The sequence below is a fragment of the Hypomesus nipponensis genome, chromosome 23, assembly GCF_054491055.1.
Source record: "Hypomesus nipponensis isolate SF chromosome 23, ASM5449105v1, whole genome shotgun sequence".
NCBI classification, from domain to species: Eukaryota; Metazoa; Chordata; class Actinopteri; order Osmeriformes; family Osmeridae; genus Hypomesus; species Hypomesus nipponensis.
This window is the reverse complement of record NC_140383.1, coordinates 10,367,535-10,381,367: the sequence shown is the minus strand read 5'-3', so window position 1 is coordinate 10,381,367 and position 13,833 is coordinate 10,367,535. Positions and strand designations below refer to the sequence as shown.

General features: G+C 48.9%; 1 protein-coding gene across 2 annotated transcripts in view; it reads right to left on the bottom strand.

Moving 5' to 3' along the window:
* tsc22d1 (TSC22 domain family, member 1) overlaps positions 1 to 13,833 on the bottom strand; it is a 28,657-nt gene extending 14,824 nt beyond the window's left edge. The window contains exons 1-3 of one of the 2 annotated variants that reach the window (XR_014741658.1): positions 10,401 to 13,833; positions 2,166 to 2,304; positions 1,954 to 2,042 (exon numbers count right to left, since the gene is read on the bottom strand). Coding sequence is in view for 1 of the 2 variants with exons in the window: in XM_084689252.1 (XP_084545378.1) it covers positions 10,401 to 13,126 (2,726 nt within the window). In the remaining variant the exon portion in view is untranslated. The remainder of the gene's footprint in view (positions 1 to 1,953; positions 2,043 to 2,165; positions 2,305 to 10,400) is intronic. The other variant, XM_084689252.1, reaches the window with a different exon arrangement.

The following is a 13,833-nucleotide window of genomic DNA, read 5'->3' as shown; positions in this document are numbered from 1 at the left end:
ACTTGGCTCTCATTTACGTAAGCAAAGCTAACCGGTGAGTGCCACACTGAGGACGATCCCACAGCTCATTTCCAAAGGCTGTTCCTCTCCCTCCCTTTCTCTTGGTACTGTTACAGTCTATCGATATGAAATGCAAGTGTACATAGCATATCTTTTCCACTGCATGTGCTCCTGAATGCACTGAATGAACAGTGAGTCTTTCCCTGTTTATCTCTGTGAGCCATGTCTATTTGACGCAGCCATTTGAACGAATGGAATGACCATTTTCACCATGTGAAAAACATATATTTAAATGAGGCTGAAGATGCTAAACATGCTGACAACACATGGCTGAACGGTGAGGGAATCGGGCTAGTAATCTGAAGGTTACCAAATCGATTCCCGGCCGAGCCAAATGACGTTGAGTCCTTGGGCAAGGCACTTCACCCTACTTGCCTCGGGGGAAATGTCCCTGTACTTACTGTAAGTCGCTCTGGATAAGAGCGTCTGCTAAATGACTAAGTGTAATGTAATCAATAAAGGAAAGAAATTCACAGCGCAACATTTGTCCAACGTAAAGCCTGATCCTGAATCCGCTCTATGGCACACGTTCCATCTACAGGCAGACAATGTGTTCAATTTAAGTGACATCGGCATTAAAGGCATCGAAAACAGCGGGCAAATCGGTCAGTTCGAAATCATCCAACTCGACCACGGTGTGTACATTCTTAGCCACTAGATGGCACTGTAACATCAACGTAAGCCACAATAGACGAAAAGCTGGATTTGAATTCGAGACATGCACTGACATGACACTGATAACACGTTTTTTTACATCCATCTCATGAGTCGGTCTATTCTTCATTGAAATGTCTGCATTCAACTTCCCTTCTTTAAGGTTTGTTTAAACATTTCACCACCTTTTTTCCCACATCTCATAGTTTACTTCTACATGGACTTTTTTTGGGCCCCACTGGTTAAACTCGATGGCACAGACAACATTATTAGTTGGATTTAAGACATATCGTACATTTTCCACTTCAACGAAATTGACACAGTAGTACCTTTCCATGATGCTCAACAGACGCTATGGCTGCATCCCAAAACCTTTATTTGCAACTATTACGTTTTAGGTTACTTATCAACTTGAGAACTAATGCTACAATTGCACGAGTGCCCCGCATAAGTGCCCCCCCCCCCCAGTGGTGGAATCAACTCCCCACCTCCATCAGAGACACAGACTGTCTCTCCACCTTCAAGAGAAGGCTCAAGACGCACTTGTTCCGGGAGTACAACGGTACTTAGGAATGGTTTGCTGAACCCAACGCTGGTTTCCATCCAGGATCACAATGACTCTTGCTTAGACTGTTGCTCTTGTTTGTTAGTGGTAGCTGATTTAAACAGTTTTCTATTTTAGTTAATCCTATATTTATTGCTTTCCTACAGGTACACCGGCACTTAGAGTTTCATGTTGTTTAATTGTAACTTGTTTAACTACATGCTCTTATGGTTTCCTCCCTTTAGCACTTATTTTTTGGTTGTTCACAATGTGTACTTCTTGTTTTGGCTACCCGCAATGCTTAGGGGTTATCTTGTTGTTATTATCAGTGACCTATGCACTTTGTAAAGCTCTCTCTTGGAAGTCGCTTTGGATAAAAGCGTCTGCTAAATGAATAAATGTAAATGTAAATAAGTGGTCAAGGAGCCACATGTGGCTCTGGAGCCGTGGGTTGCAGACCCCCTGAACCAGATCTATCATCTAAGGCCCTACGTTCCTTTTAGAAAGGTTGACATTCACACTATCCAGCCCTCCCCCATCCTCAGACGGCGTTCACTAAACCGAGGACGACCCAGCCCAACCGCAAGCCCAGCCCTATGCCCTCGGGTCTGCAGTGGCAGCGGCCACTAGATGGCAGCAGGAAAGCACGTGTTCAGGTCCGGTGAGTGACAAGGTTCAATCGATGGCTCCATTACCTCTCAGTCAGCCCCCGGCTGACTCCTGCCCCGCCCGCACACTGACTAACACCTCCGCTGACGGCTCACATCCTGTCAGTCCTCTCTGCCTGTCGGCAGAAAAAAAAGAAGAAGATGATCCCTCCCTAAAAAGAACGCTTTGTTGTCAAGGACTTTGGGTCAGCCGGGCGTGCCCGTAACTCCAGATTTGTAGTGCTATTATGGTGGCGTACTTAGGCAGCCAACGTTTCGACAAGATACGGTCGCAACCCCTCGTCTCTGGCGAGTTTCTGGAAAGTTGGAACGCTTTTGAGACGCTGAGGGTTCATCCTTGCCGCGCACTTCAACCACTACGTCGGTCAAAAAACAACCCTGGGAAAGAGAGAACTCTGAAAGGATTGATTTACACAGGTTGATTCAGAGCAAGTTAGTTGGGTTTAGAGTAGGCTCTACGTACTGTTTGACCGGGCTGACGGGCCCAAAAGCAAACAACATGTGCACCAAGTCATGTAGAAACCCTTCTCTGCAGAGTTATGGAACACATCCATCAGAGGTCTGACAGGAGGAATCATGCACACATGCACACACACACACACAAAGGAACAGCACCAGAGTGGAAAAAGTAAACGGGTAGTTGCAGGTTGGGCCTGGGAATGCACGGCAGAGGGTTGGGCAGAGAGCCAAGGCAAGATGGCCCTGGGGATTCACCAGCGAGTGAACGAATCCCCGTTGAAGAAAAACCGAAAACAGCCCCGTCATCGTCGATATCATCACCGACAGCCTCGGAGGGGCTGGTTTTAGTCATCTAAAGGCTGTCGGTGCGAAATGTTTGTGGAATGGAGGGGCAGGCTCCGGGCTGACAGGGGGAGATGGAGAGAGATATAGAGGGGGGGGGGGAGAGAGAGAGAGAGAGAGAGAGCTCTTTCTTATGTACAGGGTCTGAGAGAGCAGCCTCATCAGGCTCCTGCAGAGACTTCACCCGGGGGGAGGGGGGAGGAGGGGGTCTCTATGGAGACAGAGCTCCTTCTTCGGTGTGTCTTCCTGGGCTCGGGCCAAGATAAAGAGAAGGACCAGCCGCCTGTAACTAACCCAACACTGTTCTGCTGCCCGGCCTGGCACACTGAGGGGGGGATGCCGTCACTCTTGGCTGGGGAACGCCTGTGCAGAGAGCTTAAGGCTCAGTCGGCCATTGACATCCAGCGCAGACAGACAGGAAGGAAGGATAGACAGGCAGGCAAGCGATAATCGAGGCAGATCGTCTTTGTCATTGTTGGAGACATGCTGACTGGAATGAATGCTAACGAGACAGGCAGAGAAACGGGCACGGGCAAACGTAAAGAAATGCAAGGTGCGCAGGCTACAGCTCGATTGGTGGTGCACTGAAAAGTAGCAGGCTGGAGGACAACAACTGGCAGCCAGGCTAGCTCGGGTGCTATGACTACAACAATGACTCAGTGCTAACCGCTAAGAGGCTAAACCAAGGAAGTGAAATCCTATACGTGAGCCTGGATGCTGAGCTAGCTGGGCTAGGTTGTGTCCATGAAAGACGCTAATGCTAAGCGAAGTCCAGCACTCTGCCATTGTAATGATGCCAAGATAACGCAAGCAAGCTAGCAATGCCAGCCCCAAAGCTGCTCCCTGCTGCTCTCATTCAGCCTCCGAGGCCATTGAAAAAGGGGATTAGCAAGACAAAGTGAGAGGGAACGGCCATCATCCCCCGGTTAGCCAGTGGATGACGCTGCTTTATTCCTCTCCTGTCTGGTTCAGAAGTGATGTGGAGAAATCCAATGACATGAGAACCTCGGAGAGAGCGCATCTTAGAAGGCTTCAACGCCAGTTCAGTTCAGTGTCTGCATATGTACAGAAAGATAGACGTCATGTTACAACTGTTTCCTATCTCTGAAAATCATTTCAATGTTTGCATTTTTCGGGGGGGGCCCCGGGGGGGGGGTGCAGAAAGAAAGGAGGGATCAAATTATTTCGTGCTGCGGGGCCTCCATTGTGTGGCTCTGACCTGGTTTCACTCAGTGTGGGCTGGCCAGCCAGTGACACAAGGGACATGCCATTGTGCCGGCTCACCAGAGCAGCACGCACAAACTGGTAATCAGTCACTCACTTAAGGCTGCCTGCCACTGACCAAGACACCACAGGGACAAATAAGAGAAAGAAAGATAGGGATGGAGACGAGTGCATGGGAGAACGAGCGAGGGGAGCGAGGGAGAGACACAGAAAGAGAGACTTGGTATGAATGACAAGCAGACAGATAGACAGAGACAGTTGTAGACACTGACAACATCCATTATGTCTGATGTGAACCACAACAGTCATCCTCTGTACAGTGTGTGTGTGTGTGTGTACATTCCTGCTCTCGACTGGACAGTGTGTTGGTCACAAGAATGTCAGCTGTGAATCAGCAAATTGCGGGCATACTCTGCTGTAGGCCTGCTCCAAGCCAGCTAGAGCCTCAAAATGGTTGACTGGAGAGAAAAATAGACCTTCAACGAGAAAAAGAGACAGCGAGAAAGGAAGAAAGCCATATGGACTCTCACTGTTCAGTGGTCAGTGACTCAGTGAGTCACAGATTAATGATTGATTGTTGATATTAGATCATCATCCACAGCGTGGAGCAGAATCCCCGCCTAAACAGCTTCCATAGATGATGAGAGACTGAGTTATGTAGCCTATTATCTCATACTTTACCAGTCGCTGGCATTTCATGAAATGAAGCGTTGCTCAATTAGAAGTGAGATGGAATCCATCATGGCAACATCAGTTGCTAGCGGGGCTCCATCAGAACACTAGCTATACAGAATAGAACATTCCTTGCCTCTGTCCTCTCTCTGTCGGAAGCATGGAGGTTAGAGTCCACTAGTACAGGCTCCTGAGATGAAAGGTAGACAGCAAACACGATCCATTAGGCTCCATTACAAGCCATTAGCCTCAAAACAGGCTGAGTGGATGAATCAATCCCCTTCATAGGCGTGAGGGGGGGGGGGGGTGCCATAAATCATCAAAGACGAGGGTTAAATCAACAGCAGAGACAAAGAAAGAGAGACATGAAGGGAGGGGGGAGCACACACACAGGCAAAGAGAGAGATACAGAGATGGACACGGAGAGGGAAAAAAAGAGAGCGAGAAAGGGAGAAGCCGGCAGTGGAACACCGCATCCGGATCAAAGCAGAGTGAGAGGAGCTGAGTGGAGGGCATCCAACCTCTCCTCCGCCGATAAAGGAGGGAGCGCAGCTGGGTGACCTGGAGTGCCCTGGCCTCCCACTCCTCCATCCTTACATTCATCCCATCTCCGGCTGAATGGGATGGGACTGACTGTCAATATTCAGTTGTGCAGCAGTCACCACTTACACCCACACACATACAAAACGGAAGTCGCCCCCCCCCCACCCCACCCCACCCATACACACACACACACAAACGCACTCACAACGGCATTGCTGCCTTGTTCTGGTGCTCTCTGGTGTGCCGTGTCTGTAACTAGGGGGGGGGGAGGGGGGGCGTTAGCATAATAAATGTTGTTTACGTTCAGATGCTGTGGACAGAAACAGAAGCCGAGTGCACCTCTGAAAATAGAGAACAGGCCTGTGGGCCAGGAATAATACAGCTCCAGTGTGCTAACCGAGTTCCGCGTTTCAGTAATAGACCCAGTCGCTAAAACATGGATCGGGAGACAAAGGCCCTGTAGGAATAAAAGCACAGAACGTCTCCGATCCACTCCGTTCTGAAATCCCACCCTCCGCACTCCGGCAAGAGCTGAAGTGCGGCAGCCTTCCGCGGGGGCCAAAGTCAGATTGGGAGGTTCATGTGAGGACAGAGACGAAAAAAAAAAAAAAAAAAGAGATAGCCTTGTCTCAGCTGATTCCGCTGCTCTGGGGCTGACGGGCTACTTCTCAGGTTTCAGCCTGGTTTAAAGGAAACGTTTGTTCCTTCCTCCGGCCCTGAGAGGGCAAGAAGCGGGAGGACAAACCCCACGGTGACATCATCACTGAGGAGAACGCTGGGGAGAGAGGACGATCCATTCAGAGAGATGAAAGGCTTGGAGATGATGTCATATGATGGAGATGACTAAGTAATACAACCGCAATGACCTCAACGGCCGAGATAAAAACGTTGAAGTAGTTTTTCATGATTCCACTATCTAGCCTGCATTATACACTGAGGCATCAGATAAAGCTGTGTAACTGTTCCAGCTAGCAACTACTGGTCTTTATATATATATATATATATATATATATATATATATATATATATATATATATATATATATATATATATATATATATATATATATATATATATATATATATATATATATATATATATATATATATATATATATATATATATATATATATATATATATATATATATATATATATATATATATATATATATATATATATGCTGCTGAAGCAGGAATACAAATTACAGAATGTTCCTAAAAGAAGTTAACATCCAGCAGAGTAATCCATACAATGACGGAAACCGGAACACAACATGGCAGTCTCTTTATCGGTCCAGTTCTATCCAGTCTCGCCAGACACGAGCAGTTCCCAGGTCTGGTCCAAACCAGCTAGAACGGGCTGGACCGAGCGGGCCAGACAGTTTCCTCTGGATGTTAACTTGGGAGAGTTATCAACTTGATCTCCACACAAAGAGATTCACCCAGACTCATGTGGTTCTGCTCCCTTCACTGCCAAGTGCAGATTACATTCAAAACAGAGCTAACATGGAGATAAACATCTCTCTAGAGTAGGCTGCCAGGACACACCCTGACCTAATGTATGCACACACACACACACACACACACACACACAGCGATTGAGACTGAATGCTTAAGGATTTCAAATGTATTACACCTATATTCTTAATGTCACACACACCTGGTCATTTCATCTATAACTCCAACTCCAACCATAAGCCACTTCTTCAATATCCTCAACATAATACGGCGATATTATTTACTGATAAGCATGTCCTTCACTATGTAAATCATCCTCCGTGAGAACTACTAAGGGTAGCTTTGACAGCCTTCCACACACACACACACACACACACACACACACACACACACACACACACACACACACACACACACACACACACACACACACACACACACACACACACACACACACACACACACACACACACACACACACACACACACACACACACACACACACACACACACACAGGGTGGCCCTCTGGTCCACCCATCCCCCTCTTGGTAGTGAGTTGACAGTTTTACAACTGCACGAGTCCCCAGAGTGATTGATGACCATGAGGGTCATCCCACACGTGGAGACAGCACAGGCACTGTGGATGAGACAGCACAGGCACTGTGGATGAGACAGCACAGGCACTGTGGACGAGACAGCACAGGCACTGTGGATGAGACAGCACAGGCACTGTGGATGAGACCCTCAGCAGCAGAAGCTCCAGCAACATCTCCCTGCGTGCCTGCGTGCCTGCCTGCCTGCCTGCCTGCCTGCTGCCAGCAAGTTGTCAACTCGGGGCAAACTACAAATTAGTGCTTACGAGAAGCTGGCTGCAATTACAACACAATAGATCTGTTGCTGCAGTAAAAAAAAAAAAAGAAAAAAATGTTAACTGTTTTCCCCTAAACTGCTCAAGGCTGTTAACCTTTATAATTGGGATTCCTTAGAAGCGTCTTTCAAGAATGTATGTCCTCCAATTTATACTTAGGTCGCAGACACTTTTAAAAAGGTTGCCGACAGAAATGGCGTCACGGTCGACACTTTTAACCGTCCCTTGAAAGTGTCGCCTACCAGGAAAAATTTCTACTGGCGCTGATGTCGTCACAGTGTCGCGTAAGTGCGATTGGCTAGATAGACGGCAAACGTCGTTGACTGCTTTGTTTTGAATTTTCAGTGAACGCTCAACAGCTGTTTAAGATGGAAGGAAGAAAGGAGAGATTGGCAGAGCAAGTTTGAACATATCCCCCCCCCCCATTTCCAGTATAGAGAGCAAGTATACAAATTCAACAAGTAAAAGTAGGAGTACAGAAAAAGGTTGAACTATGTCCAACATAAGAGCTAGGCTAACCCCAGTTAAAAATTCTAAGAGGTACGAATCTGCAGTGCAGGCTAAGGGTAAGTCTGCTGTGGTAGAGACTGTCGCATGGGGATGCGACCACAAATGCAACCATGACACCAAATCGTTTTGAATTGTCTTTTTTTTTTTTTAAGAACAGTAGCCATATGACTACAGCATTCTGGTACTGCTTGTGCCTGAGGTGAAATTCCACTGATGTTTTAAAACTGATCAGTGTCAAGGTAATAGTTCTGAATCTTTTGATAGCGCAAAAGAAAATTCACCGGTTACGTTACTGATAATATCTTATCCACCTGTGTTCCCATCTCCATGAGAAGGAGATTTTGTTCCCTTCCTCTCTGAAGTTCATGCTAGGCTCTAGTAGCCTAGGTAAACCAAGCCAAGCGGTTGTGTGGTAAACTACTAGCCTTGCAGTTTTAGCATCACAAGGTTGGTTCACATTTGCAAGGTAGCCTAAGTGGAGCATGGTACCACGCTCAACTGAAGCTAAAGCAAAGAGCAACTTCATCAGACCTGGTCAACGTATGCAGGCTGTTTTAGAGCCACTCTCTGTGTACTGTGTGTGTTGCGTTTGTGTGTGTGGGGACGGCTACCTATGTGTGTGTGTGTGTGTGTGTGTGTGTGTGTGTGTGTGTGTGTGTGTGTGTGTGTGTGTGTGTGTGTGTGTGTTGTCAGTAGGGGGAGAGTTTGTAGCCTAGTCTTGCTTTGTGATAAAAGGGACAGTTACGTCCCTTCAACACTCAACCAGAGGGCCAGTCGGCCTGCTGGTCTGTCAGCCTGCTTAGACCCCATGTGTGGCTGCCTTCCTCTGCCTCGGTCTGTCTGCTTATACCCCATGTGTGGCTGCCTTCCTCTGCCTAGGTCTGTCTGCTTAGACCCTGTGTGTGGTTGCCTTCCTCTGCCTAGGTCTGTGTTACTAGGTGTGTCAATGGCAGGGCCATTCATCATAGTAGAAACATCTGTTCTAGCAGGCTCTAGAAAGCTCTGGCACCTGCCACACTACACATGACGCACACAAAAACAGGAACACACACACACACCACAGTATAGCAGCAGGTACACCACTAACTCAAGGCTCCCCTGGATGCTAATTCACCAAGACAAGCTTCTCATTTGAGCCAAGGGGCTTTGGTCTGAGAACTCAAATGCAGCGTTTATTAAAGACTATAATCCACATTATCATGCTAGATTATACATTCCTCCAAACCAGTAATCATGTGAGTAGAACAGTAGCCATCCTGAGTTTGGCTCCACTATGCTGTTCTGGTCTGTACTGGACAGGCAAAGGATTCTTTTGGTATCAAAGACATAGGGACTGGATCCCTAACTGGCAGGAACTCATTGCTACACAGGAGGAGAGATAAACAAGGGATGTAATGTAGGTATTTTACATTGCCTTAACAGTTCCTAAGCAAAGTTATTTTGTAGGCCAATATACTCCAAAACTGTCTTTACAGTTCCCGTTTTTATAGGACACCGAGCACTGATGCAGCTAACATACCGAACAATTGGTATTTTGCAAAGATGCATACTAACTAAAGAGGTTTAGGCTACTGGGAAAACAAAAAGCTGCTGGTAGGCACTTACAACCTTAATAACCGAATTTAAACTTAAAGGATAACAATTATTTGGCTTCTCTTTCCCATTCAAGGCTTAACTAACCAACAGGCTTCCACAATGAGCCTAACCCAATTCATGAATTTAAGCCAAAACGGAAAGATTACTCCCAACTAGTATAAACAAGGAAACCACTATTCTCCTTCATAATCTTGATCAAGGCCATAGGAGGAATAAAGGCCTTTGCATTTCCACTGTTACAGTATCCTTTCCTGCATTAGACCATCTCTTCACACAATCATTAGGCTCAGCGTTCAAAGTACCTAATGCCTTATTTCCTGCTGTGGAAAGAGGCTGTGTGCAGATAGCTGTATAGCTGGCAGCAGTAGTAGTAGTACAGTAAGGCAAATGGCAGGCTGGGGCAGGGGAAGGGAAGCATAGGGTAGGCAGACTCCAGTCCAGACAGACTGTGTGCTAGCTAGTCTAAATGCCGAGTCACTGAGGCTGGGCCCAGATAGTAGGAGACGTCACATCCAGCTGAGCACAGCACTGAGGAGAGACGACTGTCTGCAACCGTCGCATGCTGCAGACAGCACAGACATACACATAGACGAGCACATGCACCAACGCACTCTCCGTGTCTCAGCGGTTTCATTCTTCTCACAGCTGAATTGTCTGGCCTGTCTCAGCCACACTCACCCATGAACTCGGCTGCAGCCGACAATAACGCTGTTAGCACCATCATTAGGAATCGATCATCATTTGTAGCCAATCAATCTCAAACAATGGAACATCACTCAATCAATAAAATTATTTCTCACCCATCATCGTCTCCATCCACAGCCTTGAAGAGTCCAGTTGAGGCGGTTAAGGCACTAACCCCAGTGCTGCCCTCCATTCCCTGGCCTGCTCCTGCCCCAGCCCCTGCTTCTCCAGCCAGCTTGGGGAATCCCATCAGGGCCGACTGGTGCTGGAGGAGCAGCCGCTGGGCGTCCTCCAGCTGGGTGCTGGTGAAGGAGGGCAGGCTGGCGTAGAGGGCACTGGTCTGGGCAGCAACGGCTTGGGCATGAGCGTTGGCACTGCTGAAGTCCTGGGCCATGCTGACCCTAGGGGGTTGAGACTGAACCATCCCCCCACTGCCATTCTGGACCTGGCCCTGGGACTGGGGGTCGCTCTGAGGGTTGGGAGGAGGCACATGGGACGTGACCTGGCTGAGAGGGATTGGGTTGGGCAGCTGGGTGCTGATGCCTTGGGTGTGAACTGGCAACGACTGTGTCTGTTGTTGCTGCTCCAGGGGAATAGAGTGGCTCTGCGGCGGCTGCCCCAACCCTGTCCCTACCAGACCCATCTGAGGGACCATCCCTCCCGTGGAGGCCTGGAGGGAGGACGCCTGCTGTAGGATACTCTGAGGGGAAGCTTGGACCTGTGGCTGGACCATGGAGACCACTGGTGGCTGCTGCTGCTGAGCTCCCATGATCTGCACAGACCCATTCCCAGGCCCAGAGGAAGCCGATCCAGTCAGTTGGGGCAGAGCCTGAGAGGTGGCAGACTGGGGAAGCGTCTGGGTGTAGTCTGGAGGTAAGCTGCCTCCCTGGCTCAGAGGCCTGATGAGTACAGGGCCTGCTTGGGGAGCAGCAGAGTGCTGATGGGAGGAGGCATAGCCCATTTGCTGCGGGTGAACACCCGCAAGGCCCTGGGTGGAGCCTGGAAGTTGGATAGCAGCTGCCTGGGCGTAGGTGAGCTGCTGTTGGGACATGGGTGGGTTGGGGTGCCCTATGGTGGTCTGGAGGCCAGCCATGCTGATGGGTACTGGCTGGTGAACACTGGTGGGATTGGAGGGGGCCATGGTGGTCTTCAGGTGTGCATGGGTCATATCCTGGAGGTGCAGGTGAGGCTGGGTATGGGACACTGCCATCGGGAAGCCAGCAAGGGGAGCTTGGACTCCCTGAGGAGAAGAAGCATAATCCTGTAGCTGGGCTGGGAGGTGAGGGGGTAAGGTACCCCCTGTTTCCCCACTGCCCACACTCTCAGCGTAGTGGCTTAACGTGCTGCTCACAGAACTCCCACTGGTGCTCTCTCTCTCTGTCCCCACAGTGGACATACTCTCTGGGGCAAACTGACGCACGGCCTCCGCTGCCCGGTTGCTGGGGCCAACAGAATCCAAAGATGCAGATGCAGAAGCCGGGATGTCCTTGTCGTAGTACTCGGCGCATGTCCATCTGCCCTTCTTGAATGGTTCAGAGCTGGAGTCTAATTTGACTACCCTGAAGCGGGAGCTGGCAGCAGCAGGGGCAGGGACAGATGCTGGAGACGGTTGTGAAGAGGGGACTTGGGCTTGTGCTGGGGATATGGTTGATCCTGGGGTAACCCCAGGTGGGGTCCTTCCAGCAACTCCAGCATTGCTGACATTGGAAAGTCCCATCACTGTAGGGGCACAGGCAGCAGCGGCGGTGCCGGTTGTCATGTTGATGCTGGAGTTGACGACTCCACTTTGGTGTTGGACCATGGTTATGTTGGGGTTACTGATACTGTTGCCCATGACAACACCACCTCCACTGTTAGTCATTATGCTGGAAGGAAAGCCACCACTGCTACTAGCACTGGTACTGACACCCCCCATCACAGGCACATTGGCAGAGCTCAACACATTCACATTACTAACATTGCTGGCCAGGGGATTAACTATGCTAACGGTAGCGCCAGTTGCAGAGCTGTGCATTCCAGGGACAGGTCCTGGGGCAACTGCCACTACAGGCTGGGCAGCAACACTTGGCAGGCCAATTGAAACACTCTCCAATGTGGCCCCCATGTTTGAAGGCATTTTCTGGGCAATGCTTGTAAATGCTCCAGAGGTGAGGGCAGAGGCGGTCAGCCCAGTCCCGGAGGAGGGGTTGTGGGCTTGGGCTTGGTGAGGATGGTGTTGGTGGTTATGATGATGCACAGTCCCATTTACCATAGTCCCTCCGTGTTGGGGAGCCTGGGTTAAAGAGTGAAGGTGAAGGGACTGGTTGGGAGAAACTGCTCCTGGGGTCTCTGCTTCATGAAAGTTATTAAGCGTTTCCTCAGAGGAGCTCCTCTCTGCCCCAGCAATCTCGTTTGCTCGAGAGAGAGAAACATCCAGGATCTCAGACGAGGACAGGTCTTCTGTGTGGGATTCATCCAGGTCGTCATAGCTCTCTGTATCCTCCGCAATGCTGTTATTGGTGCTCACTGAGATCTGGGCCGGAGTCACGCTGGTTATCTGGAATCCGCTCTTCTTCTTCATCTGTGCCCCAACTGACTGGGCGGGCAGAGGCTGGGAGTGCAAGTTTAAGCTGTGCGGAGGGTGCTGGCTCCCAGGAGATGACGAACCGGCTGGGGGTTGAGACTGAGTCAAAAGGGAGGATGGATAATCTTCGGCCGGGACGTGGCTATTGTTAACACCCGAACATGACGGTGTAGACGTGGAGCCACTCCCGCTACCGGTGTTGCTACCCCTTCTAGGAAAAATCGCCGGGTGCGCCATCTTTCTAACACTGCCAGAGTCTGCAGAATCCGGATGATGCATTCTGAAAGATTCCGGGGGGTAACTAGTCTCTGACAGTCTCGAATACTGTTGCACTTTGTTAACGCCGCCGTTTTGACAAAGGTATTGTTAACAGATGCTACTTTCCAATAATTTAGTTTACCTGGTTATAATTATAACCAATTAATATCAGGTTAAGGTTTCGGGATTTTCAAACGCCCCCGTCAAAAACAAGAATGCTTTCGTTTCCGTTGTACAGTCAGCTAGGCAGCCGTATGCTAGCTAGCTAGCTAGCTTGCTAGCTAACGTCAGCTGATGTGCTTGCTTGCCAGCCAGACACTGACGCGTTTGTTCGTAGCTATAGTCCGTCTCACACACAATCCAACATAATGTAGAGCTTTAAATAATCTCTATCTGATTTTCTAGGATTGTAACATAAACAGGTTAAGAAACACACATCCAATGCGTATACTTTACAGAAAGGAAGTCAGCTTCCAAGCTCCATCATATACAGACTGTAGGGTCTTGCATTAATGAATTGATGAAAGAAAAAACAAAAACAAGCAATCCTTTAGCGGTGCACAGTTGTTATACTAGTATTATATCCCCTCAACTGTCATGCAAACTGGTTAATCCATTACGATAATTCATTGTTTTAGTCCAATCCTGCTGTATCACTCCGTTTCTCCAATGCTGTCATGACATGAGTCTGTCCGCCTTCTTGCACTGGTAAGCTATCGTTGTCAGCC